We start from the raw sequence: 23,936 nt of genomic DNA, 5'->3' as shown, positions 1-23,936 counted from the left end.
ACCAAGGCGTTGTACGAGTTTACGTGACATGCCATATGTAACCTCATCCATTCACTGGTGGGCAGCTTTGTCACGCCCCTCTTTCCTCAACTTTTTAATTACGCCAACAGACACTTTGTTGCTCGTTGCGAATTCAGTGTCCTTCTGTATACTCCATGTCAGACTGAGAGGGGGGTCGTTGATATGTCGGTTCAAACCAACTCTGAGTCCAGCGTAGCTGCTAATCCCATATTCTTCGCCATTCATGTTTCTCACTGAACAATAAAAGTCCCGTAGAATGGTGTTCAGCTCCGTTTTTGTTGTATTCCCAAACCCACAATGTGTCCCTTTTTCTGCACACCAGTCCGTGAAGCAGGTACGTGCCCACCTTGTTTGTTTCACAATGTTCTTTTCTTTTTGATTTCTCTCAAGTTCATCTAAACGCTTCTTTTCTACATCGACATGTCAAACTATTGTTGATGTAGCCATTTTATTGAGGTGAAAAGGCGCAGTGATATCAAGGTGAAAAGCCTGAACGCCATAGTCATGGTATACATTCTCACATACACACGGCTAAATTATGTTTTAGCCAATCATCATCCAGAACCCAAACTAGCCGGTTGATAATGACAACCAAATATAGTTACTCGGTCAGTGGTTTTGGGTAACGACAGTGGTCAGGACCTGTCGTAGGAAGTGTTCTCAAAATACCCAGCTACCCCGATGCTCAGTGAGACAAAATTAATGTGGGAGACTGCCTAGCTCTCTCCAACAATAGGCGTGGATTACGCAGCATGATGTAGTGGGTCTGTGACTGTTATTTCAGGGAAGCCAGAACACTTGAATCAGCAAATTCCACAGTGACTGAATGAGGTGGATGTGTTGGAGATAGGCTGTGGTCGTGAGCCTCTTTGACTGCATCATCAGTTGGGGATCTAGACTGAAAAGCACAGCAGTTTGCGCCTCATCATGTTTATCTTTGGCATTCTAAACAGTTAAGTTAAAGTGATAGTTCAGGGATTTTACATATTTAGATATGACTGCTTTCAAGGTAGGGAAACAAATATCTAAATGTGTAAAATTACTGAACTATCCCTTTAAGATTACTGAACTATCCCTTTAAGATTACTGATCTATCCCTTTAAGATAGTGGTCACAGTGTTATTACAGTTAAAGAGCAAACAACTTCCACGCATCTGTCAACTTTTTGGCAAATCTAAGAAAGGTTGCAGGCCTACATACAGTAGCTAGCCAGTAAACACATCACTACCACACAACATTGTTCAATGTTGACTCAAAGTTGTGGGCCTCAACATGCCATTGCTACTTTTTGATAACCCTTGGACAACTTTTGTGTTGCGCTGCATGAAAACGGGTCATTGGTTGCTACTGCTCCCTACTGTATGTAATTCCCGGAAAGGGAAATCATCTGACTACTTGTCTCCACATCCCTGACATTAAACACACGTGATGAGAACACAAAGAACACAATATTCACGTGTTATTTATTTGTGCACAGATGAATGTATACATAGTATACAAATGCAGCGGATGAAAGAACAAGTCTTTTGCTGTACATAATGCAAAAGAAAATGAAACAATTCCAATTCCAAAGAATACAGGAACCATCTTTTAGATGGAAGATGTGCTTCCTCTGCACCAAGACAAAATAAACAACAGAATGGTATCATGGGAGTGGATTCTGTGGTAGGAAAGTACCTTTTCATTGACAGTGGGTCTAAATGGAATGTAGAGCAAAACAAAAAGCCTTTTGTCACTTTCCTATGCATTGTAATAAAACAATTATTACTACATAATAATGTAACACAGGCTTTATTAGAAAAGTCAGTAGAGAGGACAAAGTTTCAGAAATTGCATTGCTGATGATGTGACATGGTCTTGTAAAGTTCCTATGATAATTTACCAGCATTGCATTGAAATAGCTGAACTGAACACACTGTAACTAATAGTATTTAGTTGAAACTCAAATTCTCAAATGACCATCATGCAAAAGGGGACAAGGAAGAATATCAGCATCCACTCTACTGCAAGAGGTAAGAAAGCTATGCTATGTCAAGTTCACGTAGTGAATCTGAGATGTGTCTCTTGCAGTACAAAGGCTTTCCTCATATTCAGTATCCTTATTTCTTTGGCGAAACATGACTGCAATCTGAGCGTTGTGAAATGTGCACTGTTCAAGACACAATGTTAAGAGGAAAATGATGCATTGCACAATACAAGTACATTATTTCTTGAAACGAATCATTAGTTATATAGTACATACAGTGCGTTTGATTCTCTATGTCTATATATACACATATTGTTTCTTTCTCTTAAAATATTGAATTGTTTGGCCAAATTTGCACTGCTTTATTGCATCACTGGATTGATTAAAATCCGATTCATAATTGCTTTTATAATTGCCATTTGCTGATAATCTTTTCAAGTGTATAGGATATTTCATTAACAATGTTTAATTATCATATGAGAAATATTACTATCAACTGTTTAATCATGGAAACTGATAAAGGTATATTGTAGGGTTTTAACAAGACTTTAGCAAATAGTTCAGATTACAATTGTATTTTTTATTTTTTTTAAATGATATTTAATTTATGTCAATGTACCTAATAGATTAACAATTAACAATGTTAATCTAATTCCATTGTAAATACAAAAATATTATTTGAAACTAGTGCATGGACCAAACAGGTCTTATATTTTGCAGATACAGTACTGCATTTCACATTTCATTAAGATTATTACAGGAAAAGATGGGGATGGTGAATCACAGATGAAAGATGTTCACTGTTTCAGATGTCAATAAATCAAAGACAGCTAACATACTGCTCCATAATCCAGTTGCTGATTTGAAGGTGATTGAGTGTCTGGTGTCAAATACAGCGAGTCTATAGACCTCCTGTATATAGACTGTACCTAGACCAGTGCTGTGTGTGCATTTGTGTTTTACTATTTGTCTCACTAGAGGTAGAATGGCTGTGGCTGTGTCCAACATCGTTCTTGCCTGCTAAAAGAACTAAAAGAATAAACAATGTATTAACCTTACCACATATGGTTTAGAACACACTGTTTGTAAAAAATATTTGCAGTAAGCAACAGATATCAACATACTAGGCTCATCCATACTGAGAGGGTATCATCTAATGAGTAGGCGGGTTGTTCCCTGCCTTTAGTTCATTTTGGTACAGCCCCTCCCCTTTTCTGTTTATCAGCTGCTGTCAAACTCACGTGGATCTAATAAACACGATCATCTTCCTCAATAGTGTACAGCGAATTCATATTAGTTTAAAAGCCAAAAGAAGTCCTGGCATTAAAAACACTCAATATTAGACATTTCCCATACAATAAAATATTATATTTTTCGCATACTCAAAAACCCTACTACTTAGGACACAAGCACGAGTATTCGGGCACTGCCAGTAACTCCAACTCAAATGAAATGGTCCCACATTTTGTACCTCTACCACTTTCTTTCCCTTAGCTGTTTCAAATACCAACAATGCCATGCACTACGGGAGTTTGTCAGAGCCCAATAGGACAGCGAATGGGTTTTCTTTTCAAGAGCATCACTGGAACAACACAAAGAATCAGCAGACATAGAACTTCTCTAACACAGCTGCGCTGTGCAGAAATCTAGTTCCTGTGGCTTCTTCATGCCAGAGCAGTGCTCTCTGGGTAGGTGCATGCCAGTCTGAGTGGTGCAACGCAGCGGCCGCCGCTTGAAGCCCCTCCCACATGTCTTGGAGCACAAAGACCACTGGCCTATGTCCCACATGGGACAGGGGTCCCCACATACCCTGGTGGCAGCCGGCCTCTGTAAGCTGTCACAGTCCGTGGCTGTTTTGCCCTCTGGGTCCGTACACTGAACCAGTCTACTCTGGAGCCCATTCCCACAGGTCACGGTGCACTCTTCCCATGCCCCCGTCGACCACATGTTCGGGGGCATGGACTTGTGCGACGACTCCTTTAGCTTCACCTTGTTGCGGTCCATCAGGACGCTGTTCTGCGAGTGGCTCCTCTCCATTTTCTTCAGGATGTTCTCCTCCTTATGGTGCTCCCGGGCCAGGAAGAATGAATAGCGGACCCGGGGAGGGGTCATCTTCCCCACTGAGAGGACCTCTACGGTCAGTGCTTCCTGGAGAGGCCTGGTGGCCTGGAGGATCTCCACAGCACTAGTGGTGCCGCTGTAGCGCAGCAGGCTGCCCTTCACAATGATGTCCCGCTCCACCGCTGACACCACGTAGTTCCCGTTCAGAAGGTATTTGCCATGTCGGTTCTTCACCGCTAGGTAGTTGTCGTCGTTAACCAAGCCTCTGTAGCCACGCTGCCGGATGTCGATGTTGGATGCTCCCACAGGCAACATCACCACAAAGTTGTAGCCATGTCTGAAAAAAGTATGGTGACAGAAAGTATGGTGACATAAGGTATGGTGACATAAAGTATGGTGACATAAAGTATGGTGACATAAAGTATGATGACAAAGTATGATGACATAAAGTATGGTGACAAAGTATGGTGACATAAAGTATGGTGACATAAAGTATGATGACAAAGTATGGTGACATAAAGTATGGTGACATAAAGTATGATGACATAAAGTATGGTGACATAAAGTACGGTGACATAAAGTACGGTGACAAAGTATGATGACATAAAGTATGATGACAGAAAGTATGGTACAAAAAAGTAGCAGATTCTTGCATGCACTAGGAACAGCATACTGTGTGCCGGTCACTTACATGGGTTTGGTGAACAATCCGGACACTTTCTTGCATCTTTGGTTGTCCCCTCCACACACACCACACTTGTCATACCTCTTATTGGAGCTGAGCTTGCCGTCACAGCCCGCCTTGATACATTTCCCTTGGACACACACTGCAGAGGTGTCAGGAGAACAGGGTGTTCCATCAACAACCTGTGGGTTTGAATAGGGGAATATATTAGTGAGAGAGAGAAAGGAAGCGAGAGAAAGAGTGCTTGTGTGTGTGTGTGTGTGTGTGTGTGTGTGTGTGTGTGTGTGTGTGTGTGTGTGTGTGTGTGTGTGTGTGTGTGTGTGTGTGTGTGTGTGTGTGTGTGTGTGTGTGTGTGTGTGTGTGTGTGTGTGTGTGTGTGTGTGAGCTTGACACTAAAGTAGAAGTGATTTTTTACTTTGCCCGAAAGCTCAAGTCACTTGGTCTGTAACACAATGCGCCAAAAAGGTAACTGGAAATAGTGTTGTATGATGCAAGGAACCCCTTTACAAAATTAAATGTATTATTATCATTACTATGCCTATTAGCATACAGAAAATCAGACAACAATGTAGGCTACCCTTTGCCTATTGGTATCTTTGCAGATTCAAGACTGTCTCAAAATACAACATTGCCCCTTTAAAGGCCCAATGCAGCCATTTTATATCACTATCAAATCATTTCTGCGTAACAATTATGGACATTACTGTAATAGATTTCCATTCAAATTGGCAAAAGCTGCTTTTTTAGCAATAAACAATATTTCAAGCAAGAATTCTGCTAGGACTAACTGGGAGTGCTCTAAATGGGGATGGGAAAACTGAAAACTAGCTGTTATTGGCAGAGAGGTTTGGAACTCTTTTTGTTATTGTTCTATTAACCAATGAATCGCATGGTGATGTCACCATGGAAAGCCGGTACTCCCACCAAAGCAAACCTGCTGATTAGAATGTCCTGTGTTGAGTGTATTTTCAACCAGCATTTTTTCACACTTTTACAGTGTTAGTTTCATCCGCAGTTCTACAATATGATATAAAACACAGAAAAAAAACGAATTTGGACTGCACTCGGCCTTTACGTCTCTCCTTGAGGATGATTGCAACACTAGGCCTACATTTACAACCAAATACTTTTTATGTCTTTATAAAATAATTTCCTCATTCAATGAATCAGGTGGAAAATGGCTAAATTAGGCTACTTCAAAGCAAGGCAACTAACTGAGACATGTTTATCTATAACCTAAGGCAAAATATTCAGGTTTCAGGGGCTATCCATTGACTGCATGGGAGATATTTGTTAATTCTAAGAATATATTTTAAAATTGTCAGAATGACATGGCCAGTGTTGAATAGAGGGGAATCCCAACTTTCCAATGGTGTCAGATTTTGGGAGAACAGCAATACTTTGCATCCAGAGGACAATTATCCAATTCTGATCCAATTCTGATTGGAGTAATTGTTAGATATTGTAATTGATAGAGAGAGATTCCATTCTAAAAGACCCCAAATGGATCCACACTTTTCTATCCAGCAACTATCTGGACCATCTAAAGACAGAACAGCAAACAAGCAAGTCTAAATATCAGAGTGCTCAAAGGGAAAGAGAGGTCTGGTATGTATTGATATAAAATCTTGTTTCAGTGCTTGGTTGGTTGGTTGGTTATGTAAATACTTGCCGAGATACAACAGCTGTAAACAACACAGTCCATGCCTGCTGTCTCTCTCTCTCTTTCAATTCAATTCAGTTCAATTCAAACAGCCTTATTGGCATGGGAAACATATGTTTACATTGCCAAAGCAAGTGAAATATATAATAAACAAAAGTGAATTAATCAATCAAAAATGAACAGTAAACATTAAGTCACAAGTTTCAAAGGAATAGACACATTTCAAATGTCATATTATGGCTATGTACAGTGTTTAAATTATGTGCAAATAGTTAAAGTACAAAAGGGAAAATAAATCAAGATAAATATGGGTTGTATTTACAATGGTGTTTGTTCTTCACTGGTTGTCCTTTTCTTGTGGCAGCAGATCACAAATGTTGCTGCTTGATTGCACACTGCGATAAATCTTGATGGCACACCGTGGTATTTCACCCAATATAAATGAGATTTTATCCAAATTTGTTTTGGAATTCTTTGTGGGTCTGTGTAAACTGAGGGAAATATGTGTTTCTAATATGGTCATACTGTACATTTGGCAGGAGGTTAGGAAGTGCAACTCAGGTTCCACCTCATTTTGTGGGCAGTTTTCTTTTGAGAGCCAGGTCTGCCTACGGTGGCCTTTCTCAATAGCAAGGCTATTGTCACAAATATCACCGAAGGTGGCTCCCCTTCCGTCGTCGTCGCCGGTCTACTAGCTGCCACCGATCCCTTTTTCCCTTTTCGTTTGGTTTTGTCTAATTGTTTTCACCTGTTCCTTGTTGGGGTTTTTGGGTTGGGGTTATTTAAGTTCGATTAGCCCACTGGTGTTTGTGCGGGCTTGTTGCTGTGTATGTAAGAGGTGTATTGTTTATTGTTGGGTTTTTGCTGTCCGGGTATTACCAGTGGTCCTTGGGTTTTGTTTTACACCTGTGTTTTGGCTTCACCCATTTGTACGTGTTCCTGGTTGTTGGACATTAAAGCGTTTTTTCCTCGAATCTTCTGCTCTCTGCACCTGACTCCACAGGACCGGCAACGCTACCATCTCCTCCAGCGGGATCCAGTGCCAGCGCTCTGCGTATTACGCCTCCGAGGGAGTACGATGGAGCGGCTGAGGGGTGCCAGGGATTCCTGCTTCAACTAGAGCTCTACCTGGCCACCGTTCGGCCGGCTCCCTCGGACGAGGAGAGCGTGTGTGTCCTCGTCTTTTGCCTGACGGGTAGAGCCCTGGAGTGGGCCAATGCCGTCTGGAACGTGCCCGACTCGGCGAGGGGCCACTACCCGGAGTTCACCCGCCGTTTCCGGGCCGTGTTCGATCACCCTCCGGAGGGCTGAGCGGCGGGTGAGAGATTGTTCCATCTCAGGCAGGGGCCGAGGAGCGCGCAGGACTTCGCGCTGGAATTCCGGACCTTGGCCACTGGAGCGGGTTGGAACGACAGGGCCCTGATAGACCATTACAGGTGTGTACAGGTGTGTAGTCTGAGAGAGGCCTGAGTGTAGCCTGAGAGAGAACATCCGCAGGGAGCTGGCTTGTCGGGACATTACACTCAGCCTGGACGAGCTTATAGACATGTCGATCCAGCTAGACCATCTGTTGGCTGCTCGCGGACATTTTGAAAGGGTCCTGTCTGTTCCACCGCCTGGCCCTCCCGCTCCCATACCGATGGAGCTGGGGGGGGGGGCTGCATCTAGGAGGAGGAGTCCATCTGGGAGTCGAGAGGGCAGGCAGAACACTCTTTGGTAACACCAGGTGAGTCAGCACCACACTCACCCAGAGCTTCCTGTTGGTCACATGTTTTTATTAATTTGTTTCCTTAAGTTTTCTCCTTCTCTCCAGCATAAGGCACTAGTCGATTCAGGCGCAGCTGGGAACTTTATAGATCGCGGACTCGCCCAGAGGTTGAGGATTCCGTTAGTAAAGGTAGACCCCCCCTTCCCCGTGCACTCCTTAGATAGTCGACCGTTAGGTTCAGGGCTGGTCAGGGAGGCCACGATTCCTCTGGAGATGATTACGCGGGGGGATCATAAGGAGCAGATTAGTCTGTTCCTTATCAATTCACCTGCGTTTCCGGTGGTGCTGGGGATTCCCTGGCTGGCTATTCACAATCCTAAGATTTCGTGGAGACAGGGAGCTCTCCAGGGGTGGTCTGATGAGTGTTCAGGCAGATGTGTAGGAGTTTCCATCGGTGTGACAACGGTGGAGAGTCCAGACCAGATTTCCACCGTGCGCATTCCCGCTAAGTATGCCGATTTGGCTTCAGTAAAAAGAAGTCGACCCAATTACCACCCCATCGACAGGGGGATTGCGTGATAAACCTCCAGGTAAACATTGCACTGCCCAGGAGTCATGTGTATCCTTTGTCCCAGGAGGAGACGTTGGCTATGGAGACATATGTCACGGAAGCTCTGAGACAGGGGTACATTCGGCCCTCCATGTCACCCGTCTCCTCGAGTTTCTTTTTTGTGAAGAAAAGGGAGGGTGGTTTGCGTCTGTGCATTGATTATCGAGGTCTCAATTCCATCACGGTGGGTTTTAGTTACCCACTACCTCTCATCGCTATTGCGGTGGAATCATTTCACGCGGCGCGGATCTTCACGAAACTGGACCTCAGGAGCGCGTATAATCTGGTGTGTATTTGGGAGGGAGATGAGTGGAAAACCACGTTTAGTACCACATCTGGCCATTATGAGTACCTCGTCATGCTGTACGGGTTAAAGAATGCTCCAGCCATCTTTCAATCGTTCATTGACGAGATTCTCAGAGACCAGTACGGACAGGGTGTGGTGGTGTATATTGACGATATCTTGATCTACTCCGCCGCATGCGCCGCGCATGTGTCTCTGGAGCGCAAGGTTCTTGGGCGACTGCTGGAGCATGACCTGTACGTGAAGGCGAAGAAATGTGAGTTTTCCAAACGAGCCGTTTCCTTCCTGGGTTATCGCATTTCCACCTTGGGGGTGGTGATGGAGTGTGACCGCGTCAAGGCTGTGCGTAGTAGGCCGACTCCGACCACGGTAAAAGAGGTGTAGCGGTTCTTAGGGTTTGCCAATTACTACCGGAGGTTTATCCTGGGTTTTGGTCAGGTAGCGGCTCCTATTACTTCACTGCTGAGTGCGTTTGCAGTGGTCAGCAGAGGTGGACGGAGCTTTCCGTTGTTTGAAGGCGCTGTTCACCGACGCGCCAGTGTTGGCGCATCTGGACCCTTCTTTGGCGTTCATAGTAGAGGTGGACGAGGCTAGGGTTGGAGTCGTGCTCTCACAGCGCTCGGTTACGCCACCGAAGCTCCGCCCCTGTGCTTTTTTCGAAGAAGCTCGGGCGGGCGGAGCAAAACTATGATGTGGGGGACAGGGAGTTGTTGGCTGTGTTAAGGCCCTGAAGGTGTGGAGACACTGGCTTGAGGGGGCTAAGCACCCTTTCCTCATCTGGACTGACCACCATAACCTGGAGTATATCCGAGCAGCTAGGAGACTGAATCCTCGTCAGGCAAGGTGGGCCATGTATTTCACCAGATTTCGATTTACGATCTCGTATCGACCAGGTGCCCTCAACACTAAGGCCGACGTGCTGTCCTGCCTCTACGACACTGAGGACCGGTCCATCGATCCTACTCCCATCATTCCGGCGGCTAGGCTGGTAGCACCGGTAGTATGGGAGGTGGACGCGGACATCGAGCGGGCGCTAAGGGAGGAACCTGTGCCTCCACGGTGCCCGTAGGGTCGTAGGTACGTGCCGCTCGCTGTTCGTGATCAATTGATTCGGTGGGCTCATAGTCTACCCTCGTCAGGTCACCCGGGTATTTCGAGGACAGTGCGAGGTCTTAGGGGGAAGTACTGGTGGCCCACCTTAGTGAGGGACGTGCGATTCTATGTCTCGCCCGGCGCCTCGCCCCCCGGGTCGTCCCCGAGGCCAGTGTCGGGGGGCTGCGGGAGTCGCGTGTCAGGGGGGGGGGTACTGTCACGAATATCACCGAAGGTGGCTCCTCTTCCTGTTCGGGTGGCGCTCGGCGCTCGTCGTCGCCGGTCTACTAGCTGCCACCAATCCCTTTTTCCCTTTTCTTTTGGTTTTGTCTAATTGTTTTCACCTGTTCCTTGTTGAGGTTTTTGGGTTGGGGTTATTTAAGTTCGATTAGCCCGCTTGTGTTAGTGCGGTACTCACCTTTGGAGCAAGGACATAGAAGTAGCCTGTTCCATTGGCTCTGCAGATGAGCTTGCACTTGTCCTTGGGTGACACTCCAGAATATTTCGGGACCCAGACCACAGACGCTGAGAGCCTGTTGGTGTTGAGGCTGAATCCGTTGAACGCCTCACACTGCTCCTCACGGAAGCTTTTTCCTATGGATTGTATGCTTATTAGTAATGTGGATCCATACGAGTACACATCTGTAAAAAAAACATGTGGGTCATCCTTTAATGAAGCAACTTATAAAGGCTTTAGGACATTCAAAAGACTTCATGAGCACTACATACATGCTTGACAAAAAAATAAAAAATGTAATAAATAAAATATGGTTGGATAGGTGCAGTGAAACGTGTTGATTACATCTGGTGCATTGCCAAATGTGACATTACCTTTTGCCACTGTTCATATAAAATTACGTTTGCTTATGAATGATTTCTGAAGCTTCTGTATAAGCTTTACCATGGACTAATGGCTTTCTTTAACATTTCAAAATGTAATTTTAAAGTGGGACTGTTGTTTCACACGTATTTTTACATATTAGCATGTCAGCAAATCTTATTTCTTGTGGTAAGGAAGCAAAATGCATTTTTCGAAATAATGTAATTAAGGATTACTTAAAACTTCACAATGAGTTCTACCTGGTTCTGGGCAGGTGTCCAAATTGCAGGAGCGATGCTTCACACGGAGTCCTTGGCAGTATTTCCCCCCATATTCTGGAACAGGGTTGTTACAGTCTCTTTTGGCCAGCTGAACTCCTCCCCCACAGGTTCTGGAACATGACCCATACACACCCCACGTCCCCCATCCACCGTCCACCTGTAGGAGAACTACACACATTTAGAACCTGTACTCTAAATTACACGTAGAACGAATAGTAACATTTTAGTGTACATTCAGAAATATAGTTTACAGTACATATTATTACAAATATATAGATGTTTCATTGTTGTTAGATTGTGAAATCATTGTATTCATTGTGAGATCAGTCTCTATCAACATCTATATCAATAGTAATAACTAAGCAGATCAGAACACTGACAGTGAGTGTGCTCACCTTGGTCTTATTGGTATTGTTCTTGTCGGTGCACACCCCTCGGAAGCAGAGCTTACTGTTGCCACAGCTGGTGCCATCGGCCCAGGGGAAATGACGTGTCTGGCAGACCAGCTGGCCTCTGGCCTTGCCCGTGCACCACAGCTTGGAGCAGTGCTGCATGTAGGGACAGGGCTTGGAGCCCGTACCGAAGGCCAGCTCACACTGGCGGTGGAGGCTGTAGTTGGTGCCTGGGAGGCTCTCAGGCAGAGCCAGCAGTTTTTGGGGCTGATCCAGAAGACAGTCCCCTTTCGAAGAAAAACAACCACAGAGTCAAGATATCAGCTGTGCAAAGCTTTTTGTAAACCATTACATAGTCATATTTTCCAGCCCAAATAAGTGCAAATACCTGTGCAAAAAAACAGAGTATTTTTTAAAACATTAAACAAGCGTTGAAGCTCGTTATATGTCACAGTCAGCTAATGCAGATGTTGAACAGGAACAGTATTTGACATGAGAGGCCCATGAACTCCAATGCTATTGCTTCTAATTGCATTGCCCCATTCAAGAACTCCAATAGTAAGAACTGTTTAGATTTGCTGAAAGAGTGAGAACAAAGTCTGATGTTTTTCAAAGGAGGGGGGGCATATATACATTTGTATGACAGCTATAATTTACACAAGCAGAACTCACACGCACATGCATGCACATTGTATGACAGCTCCAATTTACAGAGACCGAGCTGAGTGGCTGACTGACCGTGGCCTCTGTCCAGGAAGTCTGTAATGATGGCTGCACTGCACACAGACCAGGGGTTGGCACGGTCAATCTGGATCAGCGTGGGGGACATCATGTGGTTGTCCTTGAGCTTCCCAAACACCTCCTTGCAGGCGTTCACATTGTCATGGGGCATGTTGAAGACATGGCCTGAAGGACAGAAGAAATAGCACAGGGAGGAAATATCTGAAAATAGCACAGGGAGGAAATATCTGAAAATACAGAACATTGGCTTGAGAATACCAGGTTATTTCATCATCATCTCATCATCGTCATTTTAATCAATGTCAATCATCATCAACAAATTCCAATAATGTTCTAATTCACGTGTCAAGCTCATTCCATGGAGGGCCGAGTGTCAGCGCCTTTTAGCACCTCCTTTGTATTTAATTGAGAAATTAAGGTCACTAATTACAAAGGAACTCCCCTCACCTGGTTGTCTAGGTCTTAATTGAAAGGATAAAACAAAAACCTGCAGACACTAGGCCCTGCATGGAATGAGTTTGACACCCATGTACTAATTAGAGGATGATTTAAAAAAGAGGACCTTGCTATTGTCGAGTGGTGGTTTGGTTGCAGATATTTCCCCCTTTTATTAAGTTTGCAATGTCCATTTGTTTTGCTCAGCCTGCAGTAGCTCACGGCGCTAGCCTGGCCTGGTACCAGCTGCTTATGTTTGTAGTGAAGACCACTGACAGTGGAACATAATCACAGATTCAATGACAATGAGAGTCAGGGTGATTTACTAGTCTTCTTCAATGCATCTGTTCACGGCAGGACTGAAGTTGGATCGCCATACTTCTCTTCTAAATCATATAGCATACAATTATACTATATGTTGTAGGGCTAGTATGTATTTTATACACTATGTTGTGAAATGTCATGTATTCACTTGAACTCTATCCCACTCCAAATATTAAACCAACCACTTTTCACAATGCTGTCATATGAAGTTTAATAGTCACAGGCAGTGGAAGGAAAACTGTAAGATGGAACTGAGGACTTTGTTTCCAACAACAAGGCAAGTCATCTCATCCCACACTGAAATGACGACTTCACAAATGGATCTCAAATATGACAGTCCTTTTTGAAGGAAATTCTATAATTAGTTCATAGAAGTCTGCACCTTAAACCAGTGCCTCTCAATGGGGCCTCACATCTGCTAGTACTTCCCCATCTGTTTTCAGGCTTTACTTCCTTCACAGCTTCTTGAAGGAACCAATACACGCAGTCAGTCAGGAAAGCTAAGGCCAGCTTCTTCAGGCAGAAGTTTGCATCCTGTAGCTCCAACTCCAAAAAGTTCTGGGACACCGTGAAGTCCATGGAGAACAAGAGCACCTCCTCCCAGCTGCCCACTGCACTGAGGCTAGGTAACACGGTCACCACTGATAAATCCATGATTATCGAAAACTTCAATAAGCATTTCTCAACGGCTGGCCATGCCTTCCGCCTGGCTACTTCAACCTCGGCCAACAGCTCCGCCCCCCCCGCAGCTCCTCGCCCAAGCCTCTCCGGGTTCTCCTTTAACCAAATCCAGATAGCAGATGTTCTGAAAGAGCTGCAAAACCTGGACCCGTACAAATCAGCTGGGCTTGACAATCTGGACCCTCTATTTCTGAAACTATCTGCCACCATTGTCGCAACCCCTATTACCAGCCTGTTCAACCTCTCTTTCATATCGTCTGAGATCCCCAAGGATTGGAAAGCTGCCGCAGTCATCCCCCTCTTCAAAGGGGGAGACACCCTGGACCCAAACTGTTACAGACCTATATCCATCCTGCCCTGCCTATCTAAGGTCTTCGAAAGCCAAGTCAACAAACAGGTCACTGACCATCTCGAATCCCACCGCACCTTCTCCGCTGTGCAATCTGGTTTCCGAGCCAGTCACGGGTGCACCTCAGCCACACTCAAGGTACTCAACGATATCATAACCGCCATCGATAAAAGACAGTACTGTGCAGCCGTCTTCATCGACCTTGCCAAGGCTTTCGACTCTGTCAATCACCATATTCTTATCGGCAGACTCAGGAGCCTCGGTTTTTCGGATGACTGCCTTGCCTGGTTCACCAATTACTTTGCAGACAGAGTTCAGTGCGTCAAATCGGAGGGCATGCTGTCTGGTCCTCTGGCAGTCTCTATGGGGGTGCCACAGGGTTCAATTCTCGGGCCGACTCTTTTCTCTGTGTATATCAATGATGTTGCTCTTGCTGCGGGCGATTCCCTGATCCACCTCTACGCAGACGACACCATTCTATATACCTTCGGCCCGTCTTTGGACACTGTGCTATCTAACCTCCAAACAAGCTTCAATGCCATACAACACTCCTTCCGTGGCCTCCAACTGCTCTTAAACGCTAGTAAAACCAAATGCATGCTTTTCAACCGGTCGCTGCCTGCACCCGCATGCCCGACTAGCATCACCACCCTGGATGGTTCCGACCTAGAATATGTGGACGTCTATAAGTACCTAGGTGTCTGGCTAGACTGCAAACTCTCCTTCCAGACTCATATCAAACATCTCCAATCGAAAATCAAATCAAGAGTCGGCTTTCTATTCCGCAACAAAGCCTCCTTCACTCACGCCGCCAAGCTTACCCTAGTAAAACTGACTATCCTACCGATCCTCGACTTCGGCGATGTCATCTACAAAATGGCTTCCAACACTCTACTCAGCAAACTGGATGCAGTCTATCACAGTGCCATCCGTTTCGTCACTAAAGCACCTTATACCACCCACCACTGCGACTTGTATGCTCTAGTCGGCTGGCCCTCGCTACATATTCGTCGCCAGACCCACTGGCTCCAGGTCATCTACAAGTCCATGCTAGGTAAAGCTCCGCCTTATCTCAGCTCACTGGTCACGATGGCAACACCCATCCGTAGCACGCGCTCCAGCAGGTGTATCTCACTGATCATCCCTAAAGCCAACACCTCATTTGGCCGCCTTTCGTTCCAGTACTCTGCTGCCTGTGACTGGAACGAATTGCAAAAATCGCTGAAGTTGGAGACTTTTATCTCCCTCACCAACTTCAAACATCAGCTATCTGAGCGGCTAACCGATCGCTGCAGCTGTACATAGTCTATTGGTAAATAGCCCACCCTTTCTCACCTACCTCATCCCCATACTGTTTTTATTTATTTACTTTTCTGCTCTTTTGCACACCAATATCTCTACCTGTACATGACCATCTGATCATTCATCACTCCAGTGTTAATCTGCAAAATTGTAATTATTTGCCTACCTCATGCCTTTTGCACACATTGTATATAGACTCCCCCTTTGGTTTCTACTGTGTTATTGACTTGTTAATTGTTTACTCCATGTGTAACTCTTTGTTGTCTGCTCACACTGCTATGCTTTATCTTGGCCAGGTCGCAGTTGCAAATGAGAACTTGTTCTCAACTAGCCTACCTGGTTAAATAAAGGTGAAATAAAAAAAATATTTAAAAAAACAAAAAAAACAGCTCCACATGGATGATTGAAAAGACTTGATGCAACTGTCACTTGTTGTCTCATTAATAATACCAGCCTTGACAAAAATGGCTTCAGTGGTAATGAGACTGTTGGGCAGAATGACACCCATTTAATTTGATCAAAGGAAGAAGGTGAGAAAAGTTCAAGAGTTTTCAATGGGGCCATGTTTTTTTCCCCCCAACAATGTCTGACAGATTAGAATTGGTAATCAAATTTTGCACGTGCACGTGGGGAGTCAAGGACCCCCTTGGGCAGTTCACATATTGAGGGATTATCTATGCTCTTTGGTCCAATTTACAACATCTAATTTCTATGGAGATTGATGAACTGTGCAGTACATCCGCAACAACAGACTACAATTGAATTAGTTAACACCACATGACATCATCAACACCTATCATCTTTTGTGCAAGACGTGCATAATGCTTACATGTTCACTCTGGCAAAAACATAATAACATACAAGTCTACTTGGGCATCGACATATTATTGATTAGCTGTGAACATCGAAGACGACAAGATGCCTAATGAAGAGCTCCATGGCCTGTTTGTCAGATGTTTCTACCTCCCTGCCTGGCTGTTCCATCCCTCCTTTCAAGATACAACTTTATGAACCTCCTGTCATCTAAAACTGTGGAAGACCATCACCCAAGTACTGCCAGTTCCCTGCATTTGTTTTGTAAGCATTTTTTAAATATTTTTTTAACATTTTTATAGTGACTTTCATTCTACCTGTACTGAAAAGCACTATATGAAATAAATATATTGTTATTATTATTTAGTCTTCACATGCTATCTAGAACCTATAAGGGTTCTTCGGCTGTCCCCATAGATCAAATCACCACGATGTCACAATAGCAAGCACATTTTATTCTGGTTTGTAAATGCAGAGTTCTGTGTATGGTTGGTTCTCTGCATGGCTCTGGTCTGTATTTACAAATAACTATCGTATAATGTAGATGACAGTACTTTTTGGTATTAAATTGCCTGGACCAATATATCTATTTGAAAACAGGGGGGCAGGTAGACTAGCGCTTAGAGTGTTGGGCCAGTAACCAAAGGTTTGCTTGTTTGAATCCCCAAGCCGGCAAGGTGAAAAATCTGTTGATCTGCCCTTGAACAAGGCACTTAACCGCCGTCAATAATGGCTGATCCCTGACCATGACCCCGCTCGCTGAGAGTGTCTCAGGGGGAGTTGGAATGTACAAGAAACACACTTGTACAAGTTACCCTCTTGTACATGCAGTGAAACAGGACAAATATAAGCACCCCTATTTGAGTATATGCAGGATTATAAGCAGAGTCTTTTTTACACTGTTTTACTTCTTTCTGAGATTTTAAACATGTTCTGATCTTAATAATTGTTGGTATATAGCTGGTCTGGATGTGAAATAAAAACAATATAAAAGAAATCCACACACTCTCTCTCACACACTCCTAGAGTATATTATACAGTGCAAGTCAATGGAGAGGGAGGCCTGCTACAGAATTATCCCTCTTTCTCTCTCTCTCTATGGATGTCTCAAGGTAGGGTGGGGTATGCAACATGACTTATCTTTGTGCACTTTCTGACCACTTCTACAATGGGCAAACATGTATTGAAGGTGTCATTCAAATCAAAAAGAGTGCAGTCAAAAAGTGATAGAATTCATAATATGAATGACCCACACTTATTCCACAGCAAAAGGTCAAAAATAACAATTCTACAGTTCTCACCAATCAAAGGAACCAGTTAGGACATCAGACTAAACATAAAGTGGTTCCTCCTTTAAAAGTTGTGTCATACTGAGGCACACCTTGCGTGCTGCTGCAGCATTCTGTGGCATGTCATTTAATTGTCAGGCATTTTTTCTGTTAATGCAAGCTAATTTGACCTCCAGAGGGCATCTTTGAGAAGCATTCGATCGTTTTCCATATTGGCATTACCAGAGACGGGGAGGGCACGCGGGAGACCGGGGTTCAATTCCCCGACGGGGAGGAAGGAGTAGGCTGTCCTTGTAAATATGTAAAAAATAGTAAAAATAAAGAAAAATCCTGGAATGAGTAGGTGTGTCCAAACTTTTGATTGGTACTTGCTTAATTAATTTGATTAATATTATGGTGTTTCTATTCCATGAAAAAATGAAAAACCCTCTGGGTAGGATGAAACGGAAAATATGGCGCTGTACAATGTGACGGTCGGCAGTACAGTACTGGGCTATTTGGCTAAAGAATCCCTGTGTCGTGCGGATGGGAGACTGTGGTATGTGTGTACATGTGAGAGAGGGAGAGAAAGAATGCTGTAACATACCTCACTCTCCATTGTCTTACATTGGATTTGCTTATACTGTATAATCTACTCTAGGAATGTGTGTGAGAGTGTGTGGATTTCTTTAGATATTGTTTATATACAGTACCGGTCAAAGGTTTGGACACACCTACTCATTCAATGGTTTTTCTTTATTTTTTGTATTTTCTACATTGAAGAATAATAGTGAAGACATCAAAACTATGAAATAACACATATGGAATCATGTAGTAACCAAACAAATGTTAAACAAATCAAAATATATTTTATATTTGAGATTCTTCAAAGTAGCCACAAATTGCCTTGATGACAGCTTTGCACACTCTTGGCATCCTCTCAACCAGCTTCACCTGGAATGCTTTTCCAACAGTCTTGAAGGAGTTCCCACATATGCTGAGCACTTGTTGGCTGCTTTTCCTTCACTCTGCGGTCCAACTCATCCCAAACCATCTCAATTGGGTTGAGGTTGGGTGATTGTGGAGGCCAGGTCATCTGAAGCAGCCCTCCATCACGCTCCTTTTTGGTCAAATAGCCCTTACACAAGCTGTAGGTGTGTTGGGTCATTGTCCTGTTGAAAACAAATGATAGTCCCACTAAACACAAAACAGATGGGATGGTGTATCGCTGCAGAATGCTGTGGTAGCCATGCTGGTTAAGTGTGCCTTGAGTTCTATATAAATCAGAAACATTGTTACCAGCAAAGCACTCCCACACCATCACACCTCCTCCATGCTTCACGGTGGGAACCAGACATGCAGAGATCATCCGTTCACCTACTCTGCATCTCACAAAGACACGGCAAAATTCTCAATTTGGACTCATCAGACCAAAGGACAGATTTCCAACAGTCTAATCTCCATTGCTCGTGTTTCTTGGCCCAAGCAAGTCTCTTCTCATTATTGGTGTCCTTTAGTAATGGTTTCTTTGCAGCAATTCGAACATGAAGACCTGACTCACACAGTCTCCTCTGAACAGTTGATGTTGAGATGTGTCTGTTACTTGAACTCTGTCAAGCATTTATTTGGGCTGCAATTTCTGAGGCTGGTAACTCTAATGAACTTAATCCTCTGCAGCAGAGGTAACTCTGGGTCTTCCTTTCTTGTGGAGGTCCTCATGAGAGCCAGTTTCATCATAACGCTTAATGGTTTTTGCGACTGCACTTGAAGAAACTTTCTAAATTTCTTGATATTTTCCACATTGACTGACCTTCATGTCTTAAAGTAATGATGGACTGTCATTTCTCTTTGCTTATTTGAGCTGTTCTTGCCATAATATGGACTTGGTCTTTTACCAAATTGGGCTATCTTCTGTATACCACCCCTACCTTGTCACAACACAACTGATTGGCTCAAATGCATTAAGGAAAGAAATTCCACAAATTAACTTTAAACAAGGCATACCTGCTAATTGAAATGCATTCCAGGTGACCATCACATGAAGCTGGTTGAGAGAATGCCAAGAGTTTGCAACGTTGTCATCAAGGCAAAGGATGGCTACTGAAGAATCTCAAATTCAAAATATATTTAGATTTGTTTTTTCACTTTTTTTGGTTACTACATGATTCCATGTGTGTTATTTAATAGTTTAGATGTGTATACACACCTTCCTAATATTGAGTTGCAGCCCCTTTTGCCCTCCGAACACCCACAATTCATCGAGGCAAGGACTTTACAAGGTGTTGAAAACATTCCACAGGGATGCTGGCCCATGTTGACTCCAATACGTCCCACAATTGTGTCAAATTGGCTGGATGTTTTTTGGGTAGTGGACCATTCTTGATACATACGGAAAACTGTTGAGCATGAGAAACCCAGCATCGTTGCAGTTCTTGACTCAAACCGGTGCAACTAGCATATACTACTATACCCCATTCAATGTCACTTAAATGATGTGTCTTGCACATTCCCCTTCTGAATGGCACCCATACACAATCCATGACTCAGTGGTCTCAAGGCATAAAAATCCTTCTGTAACCCTTTTCCTCTACACGATTTAAATAAAAAAAATGGTTCCTTAAAGGGTTCTCCTATACACCAAATCAGAACATTGTTTATAAACATTCTGATTTGGTGTATAGGAGAACCCTTAGAATAACAATTTTTTGTTCAAGGTAAAAAAAACTTTTGGTTCTAGGTAGAACACTTTTGGGATCCATGTAGAACCCTTTCCATAGAGGGTTCTACATGGAACCCCAAAGGGTTCTACCTGGAACCAAAAGGGCTATCCTATGGGGACAGCCGGAGAACCCTTTTGGAACCCTTTTTTCTTAGTGTTCTGGTAGATCTGATCTGAATGATACCGATAATACACAGTAAGAGTGATCTTCACTCACCCAGTTCATGAGCAGTGGTGAAGGCTGAAGGGAGACCGTCATCCTCGATGACAGAGCAGCTTCTCTTGGGATCACACATAGTTCCCACATCTGCCATGCCTAAGGTGTCACAGGTTGTGGCTCCACACAAGTCCTGTTGCAGAAGACAAATGAAATGTGATCATCTGGACAATCTGATGAGATGGGGAGATGTGTAGGTGTGTAATGTCATTTGTCTTAAGCGTATAAGGGTGTTGTTATTTCATTGCATATCCACCATCGTTTGGTAGATATTAAAGCAGAAAACACTTACAATCTGGTCCATTGTTCTGGTTGGGCCCTTTTCTTTATCTCTCTCTCTCCCTGTCTCTCTCTCTGATGTGCAAACAATCTGGCCCAGTGAGCTAACCCTTTAATCCGCAAGATGTTTAGGGAATGTTATAGCTGTCAGAGAAGAACAATTCCACTGCCACGTGCCAAGGGGTCTGTCTGACAATGGAACTGATAAAAATGTATTGTACTTGACCATTGTACAACACTTTCAAATACACGTTTATTTGATTTGAGTGTGAGAATTCTTATCCGATACAAATGCATTGTTCATACAAGTACATTAACACCATGCCTCTAGCCTACAATATTCAATTCAATAACCCCCTCCCCAATAAAGTCAATAAACACTCTTTATCCCCACAGGGTAACTGTATAGGTCAAGGCATCTTCGCCATGTAAGTGGGATCCTTTTACACCACTTTGATCACAGTTGGACAGAATCAGTCTCAGAATGAAATGTTATGCATTTTGCTATGCACTCAAAGAGAACCAGTGCATCAGATTGCTTCCAGCCAAGCTAGGCTTAATGGAAAACAGACAGACTGGCTGAGTCCAGGCTGAGAGGCAGGACTAAAGTCTCACAGCTGGAAGTGAGTGGATCATCACAGAGAAATGGATACTTCCCATTCCACCATATGAGTGTGTAAAATCCTAGCTCTGGTCCAGGGCGTTAGTGCTAATACTGAGCCTTCTGTTAGCAAGCTGCACTGAAGCCCTGTACCAGAGCTAGTGAAAACCCTGCCTGGCCTGTTCTACCTGTGGCATTTCTCAACCTAGGTTGGGATCATAGAGAATGATAGAGGCCTCTAGTGACCAAAAGGCAGTTTTAGCATGGGCAGCGCCATTGAAGGCTTCTACCATGCTTCCGCAAATTTAAAGTAGTCGAAGTAGTGAGTGGGGATTCCTATGCGTTGTAGCCTCAATGGTGCTGCCCATGCTTTCACAGATGCTATAATGGCACAGATATAAAGACGAGTCCTCTATCTATCTCTATGGTCGGGATGGAAAAATAGGTGACCGGCTATACCCACTTTCCTGAAAGATGTGAAACAATATTTGTTCATACGGTTCAATCTTGTTCCATGAGCATGTTTTTTTGGCTCAGTGATTCTAATAGTGTGGACCGTTATGCTAAATCTTCTGCAACGTGATTCATGATAGGAAAAAGGAGGGGGACTTTTAAGATGTCAATACAGATGTGATGCTTGTTAGCTGTGCAATTGCAAGCAATGTTTTCATTTTTTGCATTGAGTAAAAATTTGAATTTGGAAGTGGAATTTTATTTTATTTCCTTAATAGAAGAAGAATTGACACCCAAACCCACCTTGTCTCAGCATTATCAGGCTGCATGTAAACACACAGGGATGTGTCTATAAAAGAACACTTAGTATTGTATTTGCAGGTAATGTATTGGGTTACATAATGAGATAATTATTCCAAATGGAAATAATTGATGATTGCAATGGAAGCTAATCTGCAAGCAAACATCAAAAAGAGTTGACACCGTGTTACCACCCCTTACCTGTTTGGTGAATAGGATTGCAGTGTCCCAATATTCAGGGTGCTTGTCATTGTATTTGTTTAAATGTTTCTGCCAAGAACAGAAACTGCGTAGAGTGAGGGCAGCATTGGTGGAAACCTTGGGTCCTTTCTCTGCTTCGTTGATCACCATGAAGCCCACTACCACTATGTTTATGTAGTTCATGATGCTGGGGTGCTTGTACAGCTTCGCAGCAACAGACATCAGGGTCAACAGGTAATGTTTCAAGTCATCCCCGTGAAATTTGGCCATAGACTCATCAGCCACGACAAGAACCTCCACAAACCTAGGGATGGAGGCAAACCTTTTTGATCTACCCAAGCTCTTCAATACAGTTTCAGTCAGGCTGTCCATCTCCAGTCCTTTCATGTGTTTATATTTCTCAAAAGACCCTGAAATGCTTTGGGTCAAACCAGGTCCTACTCCACACCTGTTCGTGGTGGAATTGCCGCTGGAGTCCCGGTCGCGTCCCCGGCGGCGTATGACGTGGGTTCTTCTCGCCCTCTCGTTCGAAAGCTGATTGATGAAATATTCCATGCCCTGGTAAGAAAAGGCGCCTTGTAAGCCTTTGCATAGGCTCAGCGCAGCATACGATTCCTGGTCTGCATTGACATCGCCAGAGTAGAAGCAGTGGCTCAGGTCTGTGGCTGCAGAGGAATTTGATGCTAAGGAGCCGCTGTGAGGAGGGATGTTGGGCGCAATAAATGTAGAATCCGGTAAAAGGTTGAGATAAAATTCTTGACTGAAAGCCGTTATTTTAAAAACAACTAGTTGGTCATTCTTTCTCTCCTCCGTCTGTCGAATAGTATGTCTTTCTAAATGTTTATGGTCTAATCGAACAGGTACGCAAAAATCTATTTCGATGCAATAGTTCAATTTTGCATATAATAGGACATCCATAAAAATAAACAGAGAGCCAATAAACGTAGTCATATTTGCAATGCAAAAACTATTACTTATCGATTAATCCGCCACTGTCCTTGGTACAGTACTTGGTACCAAGTCTGCATGTGATCCAGTGCGCTGTGTCACAGAGCCGCAGTTGAGCGTCCTCAAAGGATGAAAGACCAAAGGATGTGATCGATTCCCATCTTGAACCAGACTATTGAGGCCAGCCTGCTCTTTGGACTTGGTGAGTTTGACTCTCAGTCTACAGTCATGTTTATAAACATCGGGAACTGTCAACGGAAATGTGGGGAGGTCCTTGGAAAAGCTCATTGGACATGGTCTAACCCCCTGGTTTATGCTTTGAACCGCAGCCACTTGTAGCTCTCTAAATATTATTATCACATGTGGCACAAGCTGAACTGTCTCCTCCCACTATCGGAACCAAAAGTGCGTCTTTGACGCAATGGGTTGAACACTCATCGCCAACCACAAAGTAGCCTACTAAAGTAACACTTTTGGTACAGTGCCAATTGTACAGTGTGAGCTATAGATTCAGGTGAAACTAATATGACTTAATCCGGCATAACTAATCGATTGATTAAACTATAATCTTATACAAACTAATTATCGTACAAGGTAACTAGGCTTAATGACCTAACAGTTCAAACTCCATGCGTAATGCAAATACACCCAAGAAATATTGAGAAATAGCCTAATAATATTTCCAACAATGTCTAGCCTGCT

At 43.8% G+C, this 23,936-nt stretch overlaps 1 protein-coding gene across 1 annotated transcript; it reads right to left on the bottom strand.

Moving 5' to 3' along the window:
* Nucleotides 1-1,467: 1,467 nt before the first annotated feature.
* Nucleotides 1,468-23,535, bottom strand: LOC109909045 (A disintegrin and metalloproteinase with thrombospondin motifs 15). Its single transcript, XM_020507932.2, has 8 exons — nt 22,287-23,535; nt 20,453-20,585; nt 12,342-12,509; nt 11,607-11,890; nt 11,191-11,368; nt 10,529-10,704; nt 4,740-4,915; nt 1,468-4,385 (listed from the first exon to the last, which is right to left on the bottom strand). Exons 1-8 carry the CDS (start codon nt 23,235-23,237, stop codon nt 3,608-3,610), a joined length of 2,844 nt encoding a protein of 947 aa, XP_020363521.2. The 5' UTR covers nt 23,238-23,535; the 3' UTR covers nt 1,468-3,607.
* Between the last annotated feature and the right edge of the window lie 401 nt (nt 23,536-23,936).

This window comes from Oncorhynchus kisutch, linkage group LG18 (assembly GCF_002021735.2).
Source record: "Oncorhynchus kisutch isolate 150728-3 linkage group LG18, Okis_V2, whole genome shotgun sequence".
Classification (NCBI taxonomy): domain Eukaryota; kingdom Metazoa; phylum Chordata; class Actinopteri; order Salmoniformes; family Salmonidae; genus Oncorhynchus; species Oncorhynchus kisutch.
The sequence above is the reverse complement of the archived record's forward strand: the minus strand, read 5'-3'. Positions and strand labels throughout refer to the sequence as shown.

Excerpts from the sequence above, each read along its gene's own strand:
- LOC109909045 (XM_020507932.2), bottom strand. The coding sequence starts at position 23,237 with ATGACTACGTTTATTGGCTCTCTGTTTATTTTTATGGATGTCCTATTA. Across the intron at positions 20,586-22,286 it reads CAATCCTATTCACCAAACAG|GACTTGTGTGGAGCCACAAC; the intron begins GTAAGGGGTGGT and ends CTTCTGCAACAG. Across the intron at positions 11,369-11,606 it reads ACAATACCAATAAGACCAAG|GTGGACGGTGGATGGGGGAC; the intron begins GTGAGCACACTC and ends GTTCTCCTACAG.